This window comes from Mirounga leonina, unplaced genomic scaffold (genome assembly GCF_011800145.1).
Source record: "Mirounga leonina isolate KUSES-001 unplaced genomic scaffold, KU_Mleo_1.0 Mir_165, whole genome shotgun sequence".
Taxonomy (NCBI): domain Eukaryota; kingdom Metazoa; phylum Chordata; class Mammalia; order Carnivora; family Phocidae; genus Mirounga; species Mirounga leonina.
In genome coordinates, this window is record NW_023270415.1 from 17,049,706 (window position 1) to 17,067,782 (window position 18,077).

An 18,077-nucleotide genomic window follows, 5' to 3' on the forward strand; every position below is an offset into this window, starting at 1 on the left:
CAACTCGGGGCTCCAGCCCAGGACCCTGGGATCATGACCTGAGCCAAAGGCAGACACTTAACAGACTGAGCCACCCAGGCGCCCAATACTGCATACTTTCAAATGTGATTAGTAACCTGTGTTGCTCTGCTAGCAAATCAATTTACATATACCTCACATAACTTCATACAAGGCAGGATTTTCTCTTTTTAAAGATATAATTCATAAGTACCATATTTATCAATATTTTAAATAAAATTTGAGCATTTCCATAAGTACTATTAATATCAATGTTTAAGAATAATCAGAACACTGACCATCAGAACATTTCTGGACATATAACCCACAAAAGTATGCCTTCACATTAGAATAAAAATTTCAGTAAAATGATATATTAACAATCAGCATACATTTAACAGGAAGATCCATTTTTCTACTGCCTTAGGACACACCCTCTATTGTACTTACTTCTGTATAACATTTTGCAAGCTTAACATCATCCCCAGCTCTCCTTTCATCTTTTCTCTGTTAGCACGGCATTCTGCCAAGTACCGAAGAGCCTACAGTAAAAACAGTGACAAGTTAATTCACAACTCCAGACTATTCAAAACTAAACCCATTACTAACGTACTGCAAGAGGAAAAAGAGTGAAAAATAGGTTTTGTTTTTAGAATCAATTGGTTTTGAAGTGTTTAGAAACTCTTCTTTAGATGTGATAATCAGAGCAGTCCCCTAGGGGAGAGATGATCCTTTGAGCTGAAGCAGCTGAATCTGCTCTTTGAAATGATGGCTCCAAACTTATCTGCAAGGTCAAAACTAGGTTGTTCTGGCTTTATTTTCACCACTTCATCTTGATGGAGATACAAGGAACCACGTTCTATTTATTAATTTCAGGGAGTAGTCCCAATAGCCCCCATTTCCCTAGATGCTTTTTACATATTAATTAAAAGAAACTGCTGAAAGAGGCAAAACATACAACCGCCTTTACAGAATGAACTCTTTCTAGTTTTACAATTCACCTTTAAAAATCTTTTTACTGAAAAGCAAAAGATAAACTCACACAAATTTCTATTGTGCAGTTTAACTTTTGTAGGGTGCTTTTCTCTTAAAATTTAAAGTACATTTTTGCAAGTATTTCTTTCACGTGCTGATTCTTTAGGGATTTCATTTAGCTGCTCCACAGACCTCCTAATCTCATCATTTACCAAAGACTTTGGCACCTGACTCTCGGGAATAGGTCTGGGAACTACACCATCCAAAACTCTGCATCTCAGCCTGCTGACGTTCACATTTGCTACTGGTCCCCTACACTACATTTCCCAGGTGCCTGGTGATTACTGAAAATGGTACCAAATCACAAATTCAATGACCTCTGTCTATAATCTCATATCCTTTCTGCAACTCCTCCTGATTTTCACTTCAGTCCATAAAAGATTAACTGCCATGGGAACTGCCCTCCCTCCACAAAAAACTAACAAACAGGAAAACATGTATTAAACACACTGAACAAGAGGCAGCATAGGACTGTAACATCTGAGAGAAGAGAAATGATGAGGACGGCCTTATAACTGCCCCCATCTTACTGCTTTGGAGGCAGTTTTCAAACTAGCACAGGGAGAGGGAACCCAAATGGAGCCCAGTGGTCTTGCTGAGTTAGGGATGCAGAGATCAGAGGCGGGGAGGTTAGGGTGGTGCAGTATAATAAAAAGAAGTATTTGGTCTTTGTCCATTTCCTGGTGCAGAGCTCCTAAAGCCCTTGGAATTTTCTGACTGACAACAGTTTCTTTTGTTATTCATAAGGCAGCCTTTCTGATCACACCTGGGTTTATGTGAAAGAAGTGAGTTGGGCGGAGGCTCCAAGATAGCCTCAGAATGGGGCTGGTCACTAGAAAGACCAAGAGATTAGAGGGTGGGAACTTTAAGCCCCACCCACTGGCTGGAGGTGGGGAGGCGCTGGAGATTAAGCTCTATAAAAACTCCTGAACAAGGAGATTCAGTTTCTGAATTGGTGAATACATCCATCTGCCAGGAGCGTGGCACACCTCAACTCCACAGGGACAGATGGTACTGCACTCAGGACCCCTCCAGACCTTGCCCTATATACCTATTCATTCGTACCCTTTATAATAAACTGATAAATATAAGTCAAGTAGCTTCCTGAGTTCTGGAGCTATTCTAGTAAATTATCAAACCTGAGGAGGGGGCCATTGGAACACCCAATTTATAGCTGCTCCGTCAGAAATTCGGGTGACCTGATACTTGCAACTGGCCTTTGAAGTGCAGGCAGTCTTGTGGGAGTGAGCCTTACATTGGGGGAGTTTGACACTTAACTCCAGGTGGGTAGGTCTAAATTGAACTGAATTGAACTGAAATGCTGGACACCCAGGTGGTGTCCACATGAGAATTGTCACAAAACACCCCAGGTGGCTAGAATTTGCAGAGCAGAATAAAAGAGAGGCGGGATCTGACCGGGGGGGGGGGGGGGGGGGGTGGAAACAATAGAAATAGACCAAGATGTGACAGAGATGGAATTAGAAAATAAGGGCATTTTATTTTATTTTAAAGATTTTATCCATTTATTTGAGAGAGAGAATGAGAGACAGCACGAGAGGGAAGAGGGTCAGAGGGAGAAGCAGACCCCCCGCTGAGCAGGGAGCCCGATGTGGGACTCGATCCTGGGACTCCAGGATCATGACCTGAGCCGAAGGCAGTCGCTTAAGCAACTGAGCCACCCAGGCGCCCAAATAAGGGCATTTTAAAAACAGCTATTATAAATATGCTCCATATGTTCAAGGATGAGTAGGAAAACATGAGCATGATGAGGAAAGAAATGGAAGATATTAAAAAGCCCCAAATGTAACTTCTAGAGGACAAAAACATAATATCTGAAATGAAAACAAAACTGGATGGGTTAAGAACAGATCAGACATTACAGAAAAAAAGATCAGTGAGCTTAAAATGTAGCAAGAGAAACTATCCAAAATGAAGCTCAGAGAGGAGGAAAAAAAAGACTTAAAGGGAAAAAAAAAAAGAGCAGCACAATGACCTGTAGAACAATATGAGATATCTAACATACATGAAACTGGAATACTGGAGGAGTGAGGAGGCATTAAAAAAATCTGAAAAAATTGTGGATGACAATTTCCCCAAATTAATGAAAACTATAAAACCACAGATCCAAGCAGCTCAACAAATCCCAAGAGCAAAAACAAGACACAAAGAAAACCATCCATCCCAAGCACATCATAATCATTTGCTGAAAAAGTGATAGTCACCAAAAAAGCCAGAAAAAGTTAATTATGTAGAGAGGAAGAAAGGTTAATTACAGCAGTCTCATTAGAAATCATATGAAATGAAAAAAAGGAGTATAGCTTATAAGCCAAGAATGAAGAGAAAACGAAATTATAAAAACACACCTGCTCTTCAACCTCAGTGGGAGAACTTGCACCCACTTATTCCCCTCCTTTCTCTTTAGCTCTGTCCCTCCATGACTTCACTTCCCTTCCTGCTCAGCCTGGCATCTACAGGCTATCATTTTCACCTACTCTCTTGCCAAGATCCTGCATTTCCTTGCCTAGCCTCCTGTACAACTTACCTGGCCAGGAATCAACCCTGAACAAATCCAACTATTTGGCTCTCAGGGCCTACCAGTGGCCTGAAGGGAGGTGAAAAAGGAGTTTCATAAGCCGGAAGTATCTTCTCAATTCAGTGTTACCAAGCTAATCAGGCCTTCACTGCTGAACAATCTCATCATTCTCCTCAGTCAACAACCTGTCCCATTTTCCCTAACAACTATAAGAGCTTCCTCAAACCTCTTCCACTCTCTGACAGCCCCTGGCCTTTTTTTTTTTTGCCCCTAGCCTTCTGAATTTAAATAGATCCAAGTCTAGTCCACCAAAAAAAAAAAAAAAAAAAAGTTCTTCCTTCAACCCCAAGTCCCTATCTAGAGACCAACACTGTCTCTTCTCATCCTTATTGCAATTAAGACCAAACTAGGGGCCATGCAAATTTTCCCATTTGTTGTTACTGTTCACTTGTCAATGTCTGTTTTGCCTGTTAAATTTCATCTACGAAGGTAAAATAGAAAATCCGTATTATGAAGTTTGATTTTTGAAAAGGAAAATGCATATATTATTGTTCTGTACAAACTTGTGAAATTAGACTAAGTGGGAATTCATCGTGGGTTTTTAAGTAAAGGGCAATGGTTTAAAATATCTATTACAATAACTTTCTTTTACACATTCTGGTTATGAAAATTTTAGAGGACACAAAAGTAGAGAAAATGTGTGGTGACCCTGCTGAACTCATCATGTGGCACCAACAATTTTATCAACCATCTCCCCTGTCGGTCACTACACTGGAGTATTTTATAGCAAATATCGGAGAACATATAATTTCATTTGTAAGTACTCCAGTAAATCCTTAAGAAGGCCTCAACTGTCACATCCTTAAGAAATTAGTTTTTTTAAAGTTAACTTAATAAATTTATACCCTGCAAAAGTAATGACTCTTTAATACCTACTATCTGATCCATATTCATTTCAAACTATCTAAAAAAATACGTTTTTTGGTTGATTTGTTCAAATTAGGATCCAAACCAGGTCCACACATTACCCTTGGCTGATAAGTCTCTTAAGTCACTTTTAATCTTTAACAGTTAACCACTATTCCTCTCCTCCACCCCAACTGTCTTTCTTTTTAATGTCATTTACTATTCACAGAACCAGATTATTTGTCCTCGAGAGAAATTATCACATTCTGGATTTGCCTGATTGCTTTCCATTGTTCTTTCACGTTTCTCTAGTTCCCACATTTCTCATTACATGGTAGCTCCTACTTTATTAGCTATGATCCTGTACATTTTTCTCTTCTCCTCTCCTTTTATCTTTCCCTCCCATCTTCTACTAAAACAAATGCTATGTCCATCTACTGATAAGTGGATAAAGAGAATGTGGCATTTCCCTACAATGGAGTATTATTCGGCCATAAAAGGGAATGCAGTACTAGACATGTGACAATAAAGACGAATCTTGAAAACATTATGCTCAGTGAAAGATGCCAGTCACAAAAGCCACATATTACATGATTCTATTTATGTAAAAAATATATAGGCATTTTTTTTTTTTTGCCCAAATAGACTAACACAGAGAAAGAAAGTGGTTACTTAGGGGGGCTGGGAAGCAACAGGTAGAAGAGTTTCTTTCTGAGGTGATGAAAATGTTCTAAAATTGTGCTGATGGCTCTGCAACTCTGAATACACTAAAAACCAATGAACGATACACTTTAAATAGGTGACTTGTATGGTATGTGATTCAGACCTTAATAAAGTATTATAAAAGAAAAACAAAACAATACATATCTTTTTGTGTCTATCCATATTGAAATGATACAATCCTCAAGATTCCTTAAGTGAAAAAAGGAAGTTGCAGAACATTGCATGCATGTAGTATGCTACCATTTGTGTCAAAGGACTATACACACACATATACAAGTTTGCACATATAGAAATGCAGACTTACTACTATTTGCTCTATAGTCACTTTTAATTTTTTACCATGTCATCTAACACTTTTTCAAATTCTTCTGAATTGCAAAAGTGTAACACTGAGACTAAAATTACTAAAGGTAACTTACAAGCAAAGCCGAGTGGACAACAGGGGGGTTGGGATGGTCCATAAACAAAATAAGGCCAGGCAGACATCCCTGGTCCTGGACAATGGCTCTCCTATTTAATGGATCTGCTGCTAGATCCCGTAGCTGGTTAACTACTGAGAGAGCATCAGGTTCTTCATTCATTGTGGAGGAGGAAGAATTCATCTTCTACGCCGTACACATGAACAAAATCTTCTTAAATTCTGTAGAAACGGTTTGCAAAATTAGTTCTAGGCTGCTGAGGTACATTCTGGCATTTGTCAAATAATCAGGATTACAACACCTTTAGAAAGAAACAGATGAATCTAAATCACACAAAAATTTGAGAATTGGCAATTCCACAGTTTAAGTAAAATGAACATAAGAAGCTGAGTAAAAAAAAAAAAATCAAGTTATTTATGGGCACAATATTTAAAGAACATATGTCATCTTCAATATTCCAATAAATTCCATTTTAGCAATATATATTTTAACACTAAAGTCACAATAAACAAGATCTTTACAGTTCATGCTCATAACCTTCACTATACTTCTTAAATTGTACCACTGCTGGTGCTTTTCTCCTCTAGAACATTTCTGGAGCCTAATACAAGTGTTTCAGGGAAAGGTGGCTAGCTGAAAGCTTTTCTTATTCATCTAGGAATAAAATCCAGCATACTAGGTTTACAAAAGATAAAATCCCCTAGGAAAAAAGAGGGAGTCAAAAAAGGCTGTGAACAACAACAAAAAAAGCCAAGAAGGGTATCTCACCCTGTGTGTCAGGTCCCAGGAGTTAGGCAGATCACAGTGAATCTGAACTGAATCTAAACACACCTGAGTGTGCCATATTCAGAAGAATGGAACACAGTTTGAGGTAATTCATTTGACAGATAAGGAAACAGTCACAGAGAAGTTAAATAATTTGCCCCATGTGACAAAAGCTAGTGAATATAAAAGTGTGCTAAAATCTTATCTCCTAATCAACAGCCTGTCCACTTTCCGTAGTCTTATTTTTAATTTTTATTTAAATTCAATTAACATATAATGTATTACTGGTTTCAGAGGTAGAGGTCAGTGATTCATCAGTCTTATACAATACCTAGTGCTCATTACATCACGTGCCCCCCTTAATGTCCATCACCCAGTTACCCCATCCCCCAACCCCTCTCCCCTCCAGCAACCCTGTTTCCTTCCGTAGTCTTTTTATTTTTTTCCATACAATACTTTTTTTTTTTAATTTATTCATTTATTTGAGAGAGAACGAGAGAGATAGAGAGTGAGAGAGGGGGAAAGAGTGCATGCATGGGGGTAGGGGCAGAGGGAGAGGGAGAAGATCTCCAGCAGACTCCATCCTGAGGACTGAGTGAGATGTGAGGTTTGATCCCAGGACCCTGAGATCATGACCTGAGCCAAAATCAAGAGTCGGCTGCTTAACTGACTGAGCCACCCAGGTTCAGGTCCCCCCCCATACAGTCCTTGTAAATTTGCATACCTTTTCCCCATAAAAGCAAACCTGGATATTTTAGAAAATATAACATGCTAAACATACGAAAGCTAAAGAAACAAAATATCAAGGAATAATCTTCATATGCGCAGAAAGTTAAAAATAATAACTTCCATTAACCAAGTTACACAGCATATTCCTTATTAGTAAGAATATAAAGGTGTAAATACTTTCCATGAATACATGAGTATGTTTAGTGCCAATTTGGGAAGGGAGGGCAGGAACAAAATTTTTCTGTAACTCCAGAAAGACTATTAAAGGCTATTTTGGGGGGGAAAGGTAATAATGCAGAAATGCCCTTACCAGGTATTGAAATATACAAAGCTATAAATAGTAAAGGGGGGGCGGGGCCTGCAACAGAGAGATACTTCTCCCAGGAAAGTTATTTATACATTCAGTATAAGAAAGCAGGCTCTCAGTGAGTCAGACCAAGGCTCCACTGCTTGGTAAATACAATTTTGGGCAAATCCCTTACTCTTTGTCTCAGTTTCTTCATCTGTTAACATAGGGCTAATTACAGCAGCTATCAAAGGTGTATTTTCTAAATAAAATGGCAATACATGGAAAGGGCTCAGAGTGGTGCCTAGCACACTGTAAATGCTCAATAAAGTGTTAAGTTACATGGAACCAAAAATCAAAAATAGTAAGATTACTCAATGAATAGTATTGGAATGACTTCTAAGCAGTTTAAAACCACTGCTAAGCAAGTTTAATTCATACCACATGGCAAAAAGAAATCTTATTCAAGATAAAATACATTAAGTAGTTAAATTTTTTAGGTATGCAAGCAAATGCAAAATAAAGGACTCAGAGAAAACGGCTTTAGCGAGATAGTATTTGGCAGGTTATTTTCAAAAAATGAAAATATTATAGTTACTGTGGCAATTTAAAAAAGGATTTAGAAAAAAGCAATAGACTGAACACACACAGATAAGACTAACGGGTTTGGGGTAATGTTGCCTCTTAGGTGCCTCTATTTTCAGCATCCTCAATATCCCTGTTTACAAACCACCTTACCCATGAGCTGTATGTGCTGTCACCAGCACAAATCTTATCCAAACTGGTACCTGAAGAACCAATTACTGGCTCAAAGGCCCAAGAGCCAAGCTACATTTAAGAACCAAATACACTTGAAGAGGTCCTTCTGCATTCACCTCTGGCCGTGGAACTGGAGAGCTCCATTCTTATCTAAGGAGTCCTTGTAACTATTCAGTGGGAATGATGCTGAAAAAGTTATGGCCTTTCCTGTTCCTTTGAGATGAATAAGAGCCAAAACATTTAAAACTTCCAATTTTCGGGGCGCCTGGGTGGCTCAGTTGGTTAAGCCACTGCCTTCGGCTCAGGTCATGATCCTGGAGTCCCGGGATCGAGTCCCGCATCGGGCTCCCTGCTCGGTGGAGTCTGCTTCTCCCTCTGACCCTCCTCACTCTCATGTGCTCGCTCGCTCTCTCTCTCTCTCTCTCAAATAAATAAATAAAATCTTTAAAAAAAAATAAAATAAAACTTCCAATTTTCAAAGCCCACAGACAAGGAGAGGACTCAAATCAGGATCTTCCAAGGAAAAGGTCAGAAATACCACAAGGCATCAAAAATTCTAACACAACAGAGGCAAAAGCCGTGGTCAAGCACTGCATTTCCTATGGCACTTCAATGAATGCAAAAAAGGTAGACAGAAGCTATGATTTCTCCCCTAAATTAGATGGGTTTTTAGATAAAACTTCAAGAGAAATTTCCTCAGTGTTAGAGTTCATTTTTCTTTCCTTATTTAATATTCTTGCCAATATCAAGTTTTTCTGAGAATTGCCTGATCCTGTTAAATGATCAGTATTCCTGTGGATTGAGGAATTCACATAGCAGTTTTTATAAGACAGCTATGGAACAGTTGAGAAAATGGAAACAAGTAAACAAAAGTTAGAACTTTACCGCCAATTCATGTATTAGATACATTTAGTCTTTCTGTGTTAATTGTATCATTTTCACACACTCAAGTTGTTTGATAAAAATGTTAGCCTTCCTAGGCTGGAAAAAATGTTTTTTTAAATGATACATTTTGATATTCATTCTACCTTACCTTCTCTTATTCTCAAATTGGCAGATCTCAAAATAATTTTTTTTTAAAGATTTTATTTACTTATTTGACACAGAGAGAGAGAGAGAAGTGGGCGGAGCAGCAGAGGGAGAGGGAGAACCCAACTCCCCGCTGAGCAGAGAGCCCGATGCGGGGCTTGATCCCAGCACCCTGGGATCATTACCTGAGCTGAAGGCAAACACTTAACCGAGCCACCCAGGCATCCCTCAAAATAATTTTCAAATTAACATTTTAAATACACTTATCTGAGTAATTTTGTAGCAACCAATGAACCAAAACTTAAAAAAACCAAAACAGCTCTCTTCTTCTGTAATGAGTACTGCATTAGGTTCAAAAGAAAAGCTTGCAGGGCGCCTAGGTGGCTCAGTCGGTTAAGTGTCTGCCTTCAGCTCAGGTCATGATCCCGGAGTCCCAGGATCAAGCCCCGTATGGGGCTTCCTGCTCAGCAGGGAGCCTGCTTCTCCCTCTGCCGCTCTTGTGTTCTCCCCTCACTCTCTTTCTCTCTCAAATAAATAAATAAAATATTGAAAACCAAAAAATAAGCTAGCTTTCTAGTTGCTCTTTTCATTTTAAAATACTAATGCCAAGAAATGTGGACCTGGGCAGCCTACGTCAGAATAAACTGGGATTCTTAAAATGTAGGTTCCAAGACCCATACCCAGACCTCACCAGGAATCCTTGGAGGTAGGGCCCAACACATGATTTTAATAAGCACACCAGGTGATTCCTGGTACAAATAAGAGCAATTAAAACTTTACAGCGGTCGATAACTGCATGTCCTTTTAATATGGCTGGGAACATCTGAATAAAACCCTGCACACTTAAATTCTACAAGATACTTTAATTACTGTGCAACATGACATTAAGTGAATTTGGGACTATGTTTCAGTTTCATTACCAGATAACCAAATAAATAAACTTTAAAAACCACTAGCAGTAGCAAATTTACTGACTCCTTCGAAAGAAAATGGACGCTCTTAATCAAAGGAACAAAATTGGGGGGGCGGAGATTATGGTGGAGCATTTGTGTACAGATTTTGTGAGTAAACAGAAGGTTCCTGAAATTTTATTTGTTAGCAGTACTATTTAACATCTCTTGTCTCAATCATTTTATTTTTTAGACCAATACCTGATGACTTACAAGTTAGCTTTTAATTACTTTTAAAATATTCTTTTCTAAGATTTTTGGCTGCTAAGCTAAACTTGCCAATACAGACATAACGAAAAACCAAAGCCTCATTAGTAAATGAGGAAAATGTGAAAAAAACGTTCTCCTCATCTATTAGAACACAAATGCATACACTGCATACCTTTTCTCTTTCGTTTAGTTCAATTTGGACAAACAGATCATAAACAATGCACGCTCCCCAAAATTTAAGGAGCACTCTGATTACCTAAGGGATCTTGTTCAAAAGCAGATCTGATTCAGTAGATGGAGCGAGGCTTGAGATTCTGCATTTCCAAAAAGCTCCCAGGTGAGGCCTATCCTGCTGGAACTGGGAATTTAGGTGACAGATGTGAGACTATAATTACGATTTTCTTTTCTTCAGCCAAAACTTACCACTCGATTCAAAGAATGATTTAGGTCTCTTACAACTAAGAGCTACAGAGAGTACACAACCACAACCTAAATCCATATTCAGTTAAGCAAGTTTTAAAAAATAACATAAGCATTGAGTTCAGATCTGGCTTTCCCTTACTAGCAACTAATTTTAACTCTTCAAGAAGTTGAGCCTCAGTTTCCTCTCAAAAATCCTGAGCGACTGTCAGGATCAAAAAAATAAGAACTTGAAGCGAGCACCAGCAATTACCAAAGAAGAACAATACTTGATCCTGTGGTACTTCTATTCCACCAGGTGTTGGGGTATATTCTGCACCTCCCTAACACATCAGTGCACTATCACTAAAGGAACTGCTAACTGCACGAAGGCCTCCAAGAAGTTATTAAAATATAGGGATGTGAATGCTGATCTCTCTTGAATGAAGACAACCACAACAATGTCCTTCCACTCTTAGCAGACATGCAGGTGCACAAGTTACCAAAGAACAAGCTGGAGAGAGGAAGAAGTGAGATAACATCCATTAATAACGACAGGGTTCGTAAAAAATCGGACGTGCGCGGGATGGAGAGGAAATGAGCAAAGCTAACGTTTTCACAGGACACATTGGGGCAAGGCCCTTTAAAGCGCTTGGTGGGACGCGCTGCTGGGTCCGGAGAAGGCCAGCGGGGAGCGCCTCGGCCCAGGCCGACTCGCAGACTTGATGCAGGGGCCGCTCTCCGCGGCCTTCCTAGCTCCACCGCTTTGTCCGCCGCCCCTGCACCCTTACATACCGCGCCAGAGCTTTAGGAGTCCAGAGCCTGCCGCACCATCAGGGCCACACCAACGAGCGAGGTAGAGGGACCCAGGAGCCGCACAGCGGGTCCCTCCGCTCGCAGCCGCGGCCTCAGCGGTGACAAACGACCAGGTCAACTCGAGAAGCCGAAGAGCGAGGACGCTGGTGGGGAAAGGCTCTACAGACTCTCCCCCATGACCCTCCAACATCCGTCAGTTCTGCCCTCTCATTGGCTGATGCCATTCCAACGCGAAGATAACACGTCCAGTACGTGAAGGCCTTCTTAGGCGAGAGCGTTCATTGGTGACCCAGGGAAATGCACTAAGTGTTGAACGGAAGAGCCCAATGAGAGCCCAGGAACACTGGATTTGGAGCGAACGAATCTCCGTCCGCTAGGCATTGAGCAGAGAAAGTTGAAGTCGGCGGAGAAACCGTTGCAGTTTCCCGACTACAATTCTCAGCTTCCCGGCGCTGAAGGAACCTGTCTGCTCCTGCGTTCGGAGAAATCAAATGGTACGTTTTCCTCTGGCAGCTCTTTCAGGTCTAATAAAGCATTTTCGTGATATTTCATTCGTTTTTCTGAGTCTTAATTCATAATCTTAAAGTTTTTTGAGTTTTTGGTAAGAACATTAGCCCTATGTTAGGTGTTTTTTGAATTGCGTTCATTTCTTGTTCGTATTCACTGTCTTCTAAGCGCGAAGGCTGCAAAGTACAGTTTTTTGTTTGTTTTAAATAACTTTTTTTTGGAAGGATTTTTTTTTCTTGTAAGGGAAAGGGACTTAGAGTCAGAGAATCTTCTCAAATTCGTCATGAAGTATTTTTTAGATACTGTCCTCTATTTAGTTTATCATAGTAAGGATTTATATAATTTTGTCACTGCTAGTCACTGGCCGTTTTGTTTTGCTTAAGTATAGATCTTGGTTTTTAAAGATATTTCTCTAAATATTAGTGTAATTTAAATTCCACAGACCATTCTGAGAATAATGCATGCGTTGCACCCAATAACTTCACCGAATGGAGTCTAGAGTCTCTTTTCACAATTTGATTTTACCATGTAGCTCCTGTATTCAAGTCTCAAGGAATTTAAGAGGCCTCTAGTGGGGAAAGAGGGTGCGTAAGAATAAATATCCCCGGGGCGCCGAGCTGGCTCAGTCGTAGAATATGCGACTCTCCGGGTCCTGAGTTCAAGCCCCAAGTTGGGGGGAGAGCTTACTTGGAAAAAAAAAAAAAAATCCATACTGTGTTCTATGCAATTGTCTCCAATACTTTGATTCCTAAGTGAATTTAAACTCCACAAACAGTTGGGGCACGTGCATGGCTCAGTCGGTTAGCGTCTGCCTTTGGCTTAGGTCGTCATCCCAGGATCCTGGGATCAAGCTCCACATCAGGCTGTCTGCTCAGTGGGAGAAGCAGCCTTTTCTTGCCATTCCCCCTGCTTGTATTCTCTGTCAAATAAATAAATAAAATCTTAAAAAAAAATAAAATCCAAACAGTTATTTCTGCTCAAATCTCTTTGCCTTTCCTTATTCTTGGTTATCCTCTTCCTTCTAACAAGCTCAAGAAGAAAATACTAGCAAAGTGGAATAGAAAAGGGCCTTTTCACACCATTTGACCTATAGCAAAAACAAGTCTTTGGCATGGTTTCTGTTTCCCAAAGTCAGAAGAGGGAGTGGTGGTAAATGAATACTGAATGCAAAACAAAAAGTAAAAAGAAATGATGCATAATGTCCAGCGGTAGAAGCACCAGCCTAATTTGTAATAATCAACTAGACCAACCAACTGCTAGAACTGGGGGGAAAAAAGGGAAAATCCATTTGATTGAGTAAATGAAATTTTGTTCAGTATTGTTATTAAAAACAGTGCAATAACACAGAAAGTAAACTTGCTTTTTTTTTTTCTTCAGTAGGTTCTGTGCCCAACATGGGGCTTGAACTCACCACCAACTGGGCCAGCCAGGTGCTGCAACTTGCTATTTTTTTCTAAGGTTAATTTGTATATCAGAAAGAGAGAAGACAATTGGGATTTTCCCAACTAGTAATTGATGACATAGGTTTTTGGCAGAATGTATGTTCAATAGAGTCTTTGTCTTTTGGAAGTTCAAAATCTAAAATTAAATATAATCACGCCTCTGACATTAAAGTATTGAGAAGATTAATTCTTCCTTACCAACTGCCATTACAGAGAGTTAGATGACTGGCCTTAAAAGAGGCAAGGATTGTAGTCACAAAAAATAATTAACAATTTCATAAGCACCTATGGATTACAAGCCCAATGAAGTCTCTTAAGGTTTTAAGAATTTATATTCCCATATTAAAAATGTATGAACTTGACACCAATAAAGTTATACTACCTGCTATTATGAGTCATTGCTTGTTCTTAGCCTCAGATATCTTCCCACAGGACACAGCTGGAATGTCAAGTTTCTCAATGGCTGTGTTGCTTAAGACCCATGAATCAGATAATGGCAGTTTTCATTTATTCAATTATTTTAAAACTATCTTCAGAACACATACAATGTGCTAGAGACAGTCTTAGCAATGGATTCAAAAATAAGAGAAAACAATTACTGTCCTCAAGGAGTTTATGGTCTAGTATGGTGGTTTCCAAAACCTTTTGATGAGGTACCGCTTTCAGCTTAAAAACATTTTAGGGGCGCCTGGGCATCTACCTTCGGCTCAGGTCATGATCCCAGGGTCCTGGGCTCATCAAGGAGCCCAGGCTCCTCATTGGGCTCCTGGCTCATCCGGGGGCCTGCTTCTCCCTCTCCCTCTGCCTCTCTCCCTGCTCATGCTCTCTCTCTTTGTATCTCTGTGTCTCAAATGAATAAATAAAATCTTTAAAAAAAAAGAAAGTTTTGAGCATACAGCTCTGATATATGTATATTATTTATTCATAAATTCTATATACATACTATCAAACTAATATGTAGACTAAAAAAGACGTCAAAATAGAAAATTTTAGAGGAGAAATAATTATAAATAGAAGCACTTTTATTTATCTGAATGAAAATAAAATTGTATCTATATACATTATTTACCAAAAAACTTAAGTTCCAGATGGATTAAAAACTCAAGTGTAAAACATAAAATATCAAAAAATCCTTAAAGAAAATCTTGGAGACTACATAAAACTATAGAAGTAGGTGAGACCTTAAACAAGACTAGAAACTCAGAAGTTAGAAAGAAATGGACATATTACACTTGTTTTAAAAAGCAGTTTTTTGTGTGGCAAAAAAATACATAAGCAATTTGTCAAAAGACAATAGATATGGGGATAAATTTGCAACTCAGTGGGTAGATAGAGGCTAACATTCAAATATTGATCACAAATTTTCAAGAGGGATTAAACAACCCTATAGAAATTGGGTGAACAATAAAAATTAGTATTTAATCAAGAGAAAGTCCAATAAACGTGAAGATATTTAAACTCACTTTTAATAAGGAAATGCAAATTAACAATGAGAACAATCATGATGCTGATCAGACTGGCAAAAAAATCAAAATGACACAAAGTTGCTGGCAGGAATAATGGGTAGGATAGAACTCTCAGATTTTGCTGTGGAAATGTAAATTATTATAGACTTTTAAAAAGCAATTCAGCAAAATCTGTTCTAAAAGATAATATTGTTGGGTGCCTGGGTGGCTCAGTCGGTTAAGCGTCTGCCTTCGGCTCGGGTCATGATCCCAGGGTCCTGGGATCGAGCCCCACATTGGGCTCTCTGCTCGGCGGGAGGCCTGCTTCTCCTTTCCCACTCCTCCTGCTTGTTTCTGCTCTCGCTAACTCTCTCTCTCTGTCAAATAAATAAATAAAATCTTAAAAAAAAAAAAGATAATATTGTTTAACTCAGCTGTCCTCAAGGTTCCAAACATAGAAATAAAAAGCATCAGTATATAAAGACGTAAATACAAAGACGGTTATTGTAATGTTCATATTGGCAAAAAAACCCAAAACAACACCAGTAAAAAAACCTCAACATCAAATGAATGCATATAAATAGTGGAATGTCTTTGTAAATGTTGGTATATCTATAGGCCATGGGCCATAATGAAAAATATATTAGAAAACCTTTAAGAAAGGGAAATGAGAGCTATAGGAAGAGACGTTGAGGGATTTCCACAATGTTAAGTAATAAAATATGCTTCAAAGTATATATAGACTATGGCCTGATTTTTGGAAACAATAACAAATCATATCCTACATGTTTATATAAATGTATATCTTTATATATTATTCTATGAGCATGGAAAATATATAGGAAGATACAGTCGAGGTTTTCAGCATATATTACCTGAATATGTAGGACAGGATCTGAGAGAGTAGGAGCCCACGACACACAAAAAAGTTTTTTTGTTTTTAAGATTTTTATTTATTAGAGAAAGCATAAGCAGGGGGAGCAGCAAAGGGAGAGGGAGAAGCAGGCTCCCTGCTGAGCAGGAAGCCTGACTTAGGGCTTGTTACCAGGCCCCTGGGATCATGACCTGACCTGAAGGCAGATCCTTAACCAACTGAGCACAAAAAAGTAAAAAATAAGCTAAATTTACTGGGGAGGTGGGGTGTAAATATAATATAAATTTTCATTAAGTAAAATCTAGGTGGTATTTAGTAATTTCAAGGAACTGCTTTTCCAAGTATGAGAGTGATAAACTTGGGGTCACAAAACAGTTACATCTGAGGAGGATATATGGTGAGAGGTAAGATAGGAGGTTGATGACATAACTAGTAAGCCCTACCCAGTGACTCAGTGTCTGTAGGACCTCATTCAGAAAAGCTACATGGTGCCATTTGGGTCAGACAAATCTTGATTTTGACCACTTGCTGGCTTTATGACTCTATACTAGTCACTTTGTTACTGAGGACCTCAATCTCCTCTAAAAAACAGAGATAATGGCACCTGCCTTCCAAGATTGCTGTGGGAAACAACATAAAATAGTGTAAGGGAGAACACCCAGCCCAGTGTCTAGAGGCTGTTCCATAAATGTACATTTAGTCCCACTTCTCTCTGTATAAAAATCTATTCTCCAGAAAAGATCTGATAAGAGCTAATTTGTAATGGTAAAATTCTTTTTTTTTTTTTTTTTTTACTTATTTGAGAGAGAGAGCACATGAGAGGGGGGAGGGTTAGAGGGAGAAGCAGACTCCCTGCCGAGCAGGGAGCCCGATGCGGGACTCGATCCAGGGACTCGATCCAGGGACTCCAGGATCATGACCTGAGCCGAAGGCAGTCGCTTAACCAACTGAGCCACCCAGGCGCCCTGTAATGGTAAAATTCTTGAGTGCCTTCTAATACTGGAAAAGATAAAGAAGAAAAACATCACCGGTCACCTTCAGAGAATTTGAAGAAACCAACTTATTTTTCTGAAAACTGGTAAATAAATGGAGAGACTCAAACCAAGCATTAAAACTGCCTTTCTTATATGTAGTATATTTCAGGGTAACAAAATAGTTGATGTGTAATAATTATTCTGAAAACCGGTAAATATTAAGAAACAAGCATTCAACCTGCTTTTCTTTACAAACGTGCCTCAAGGTAACCAGTTAGCTAATAAATGACACATCCGGCCTCACCTTGTCTTTTTTTTTTTTTTTTAAGATTTTATTTGACAGAGAAACAGAAAGGGAACACAAGCAGGGGGAGGGGCAGAGGGAGAAGCAGGCTCCTCACTGAGTAGGGCTGCGGCACTCGATCCCAGGACCCTGGGATCATGACCTGAGCCGAAGGCAGACGCTTAATGACTGAGCCACCCAGGCGCCCCTGGCCTCACCTTGTCTTAAAATGCCCCTCACATGGGCACTTCACTGTCCTATCTGGTGGTCTTTTGCCAGTTAGGTTTTTCTGGATTCTTACTTGGAACCTCTTAAGGCCCATTTCAATGTGTTATATTTTCTATAGACAGGCAGTCGGAGCTGGAAAAAGTGCTGAACTAGAGAGAAAGGGTCTGGATTTTCAGGGAAGATACTGTTTAAAGCTTGCAGATTATTCAACCTATCTCACCAAATGGGATTGTCATTAAAACTTAATGTGAGACAGGCTGATGAACATATTTGGACATTTGTCCCCTACTTTACTAACCACTGGATCATACCACACAGCCGACTAAATGTCTTTCATGGGTACTATTTATTGGGCCCTTGTGATAAACCAGGTATAACCCTTAATATTTTACAAATGTTACACAGTCGGTCTTCAGGGCTATCCTGTGAGGTGGCTATTTTCCCCACTGTGCAGTTCAGGGAATTGAGACCTGGAGAGGCTGACTGACTTACCTAGGGCCACACAGCTGATAAGTGGCAGAGGCATTTTTGAATATGGGTCTGTCTGACTTGGAAGTTCACATACTTTCTACAAGAGAATTCAGCTTCACCATCTACCGATACAAACAAATGGGAATCTGACCTTTTTGTTAAATTTCTGCAAGGGAGCTGGCCCACAACTGGCCTTGGTCACCTTTCTATTGCCTAAAATACACTTAATAATGGATAAATCTCTCCCTAAACAATGACACTGTAGTCCTTTAATCTGTTAGGAATTTGGAGGCAGAG

General features: G+C 39.4%; 1 protein-coding gene across 2 annotated transcripts in view; it reads right to left on the reverse strand.

Moving 5' to 3' along the window:
• The window catches only part of ARMC1 (armadillo repeat containing 1), a 32,185-nt gene extending 20,448 nt beyond the window's left edge, over positions 1-11,737 (reverse strand). The window contains exons 1-3 of one of the 2 annotated variants that reach the window (XM_035011244.1): positions 11,536-11,737; positions 5,614-5,834; positions 448-539 (exon numbers count right to left, since the gene is read on the reverse strand). In XM_035011244.1, coding sequence (XP_034867135.1) covers positions 448-539; positions 5,614-5,796 — 275 coding nt within the window. In that variant the 5' untranslated portion in view covers positions 5,797-5,834; positions 11,536-11,737. The remainder of the gene's footprint in view (positions 1-447; positions 540-5,613; positions 5,835-11,535) is intronic. The other variant, XM_035011243.1, reaches the window with a different exon arrangement.
• Between the last annotated feature and the right edge of the window lie 6,340 nt (positions 11,738-18,077).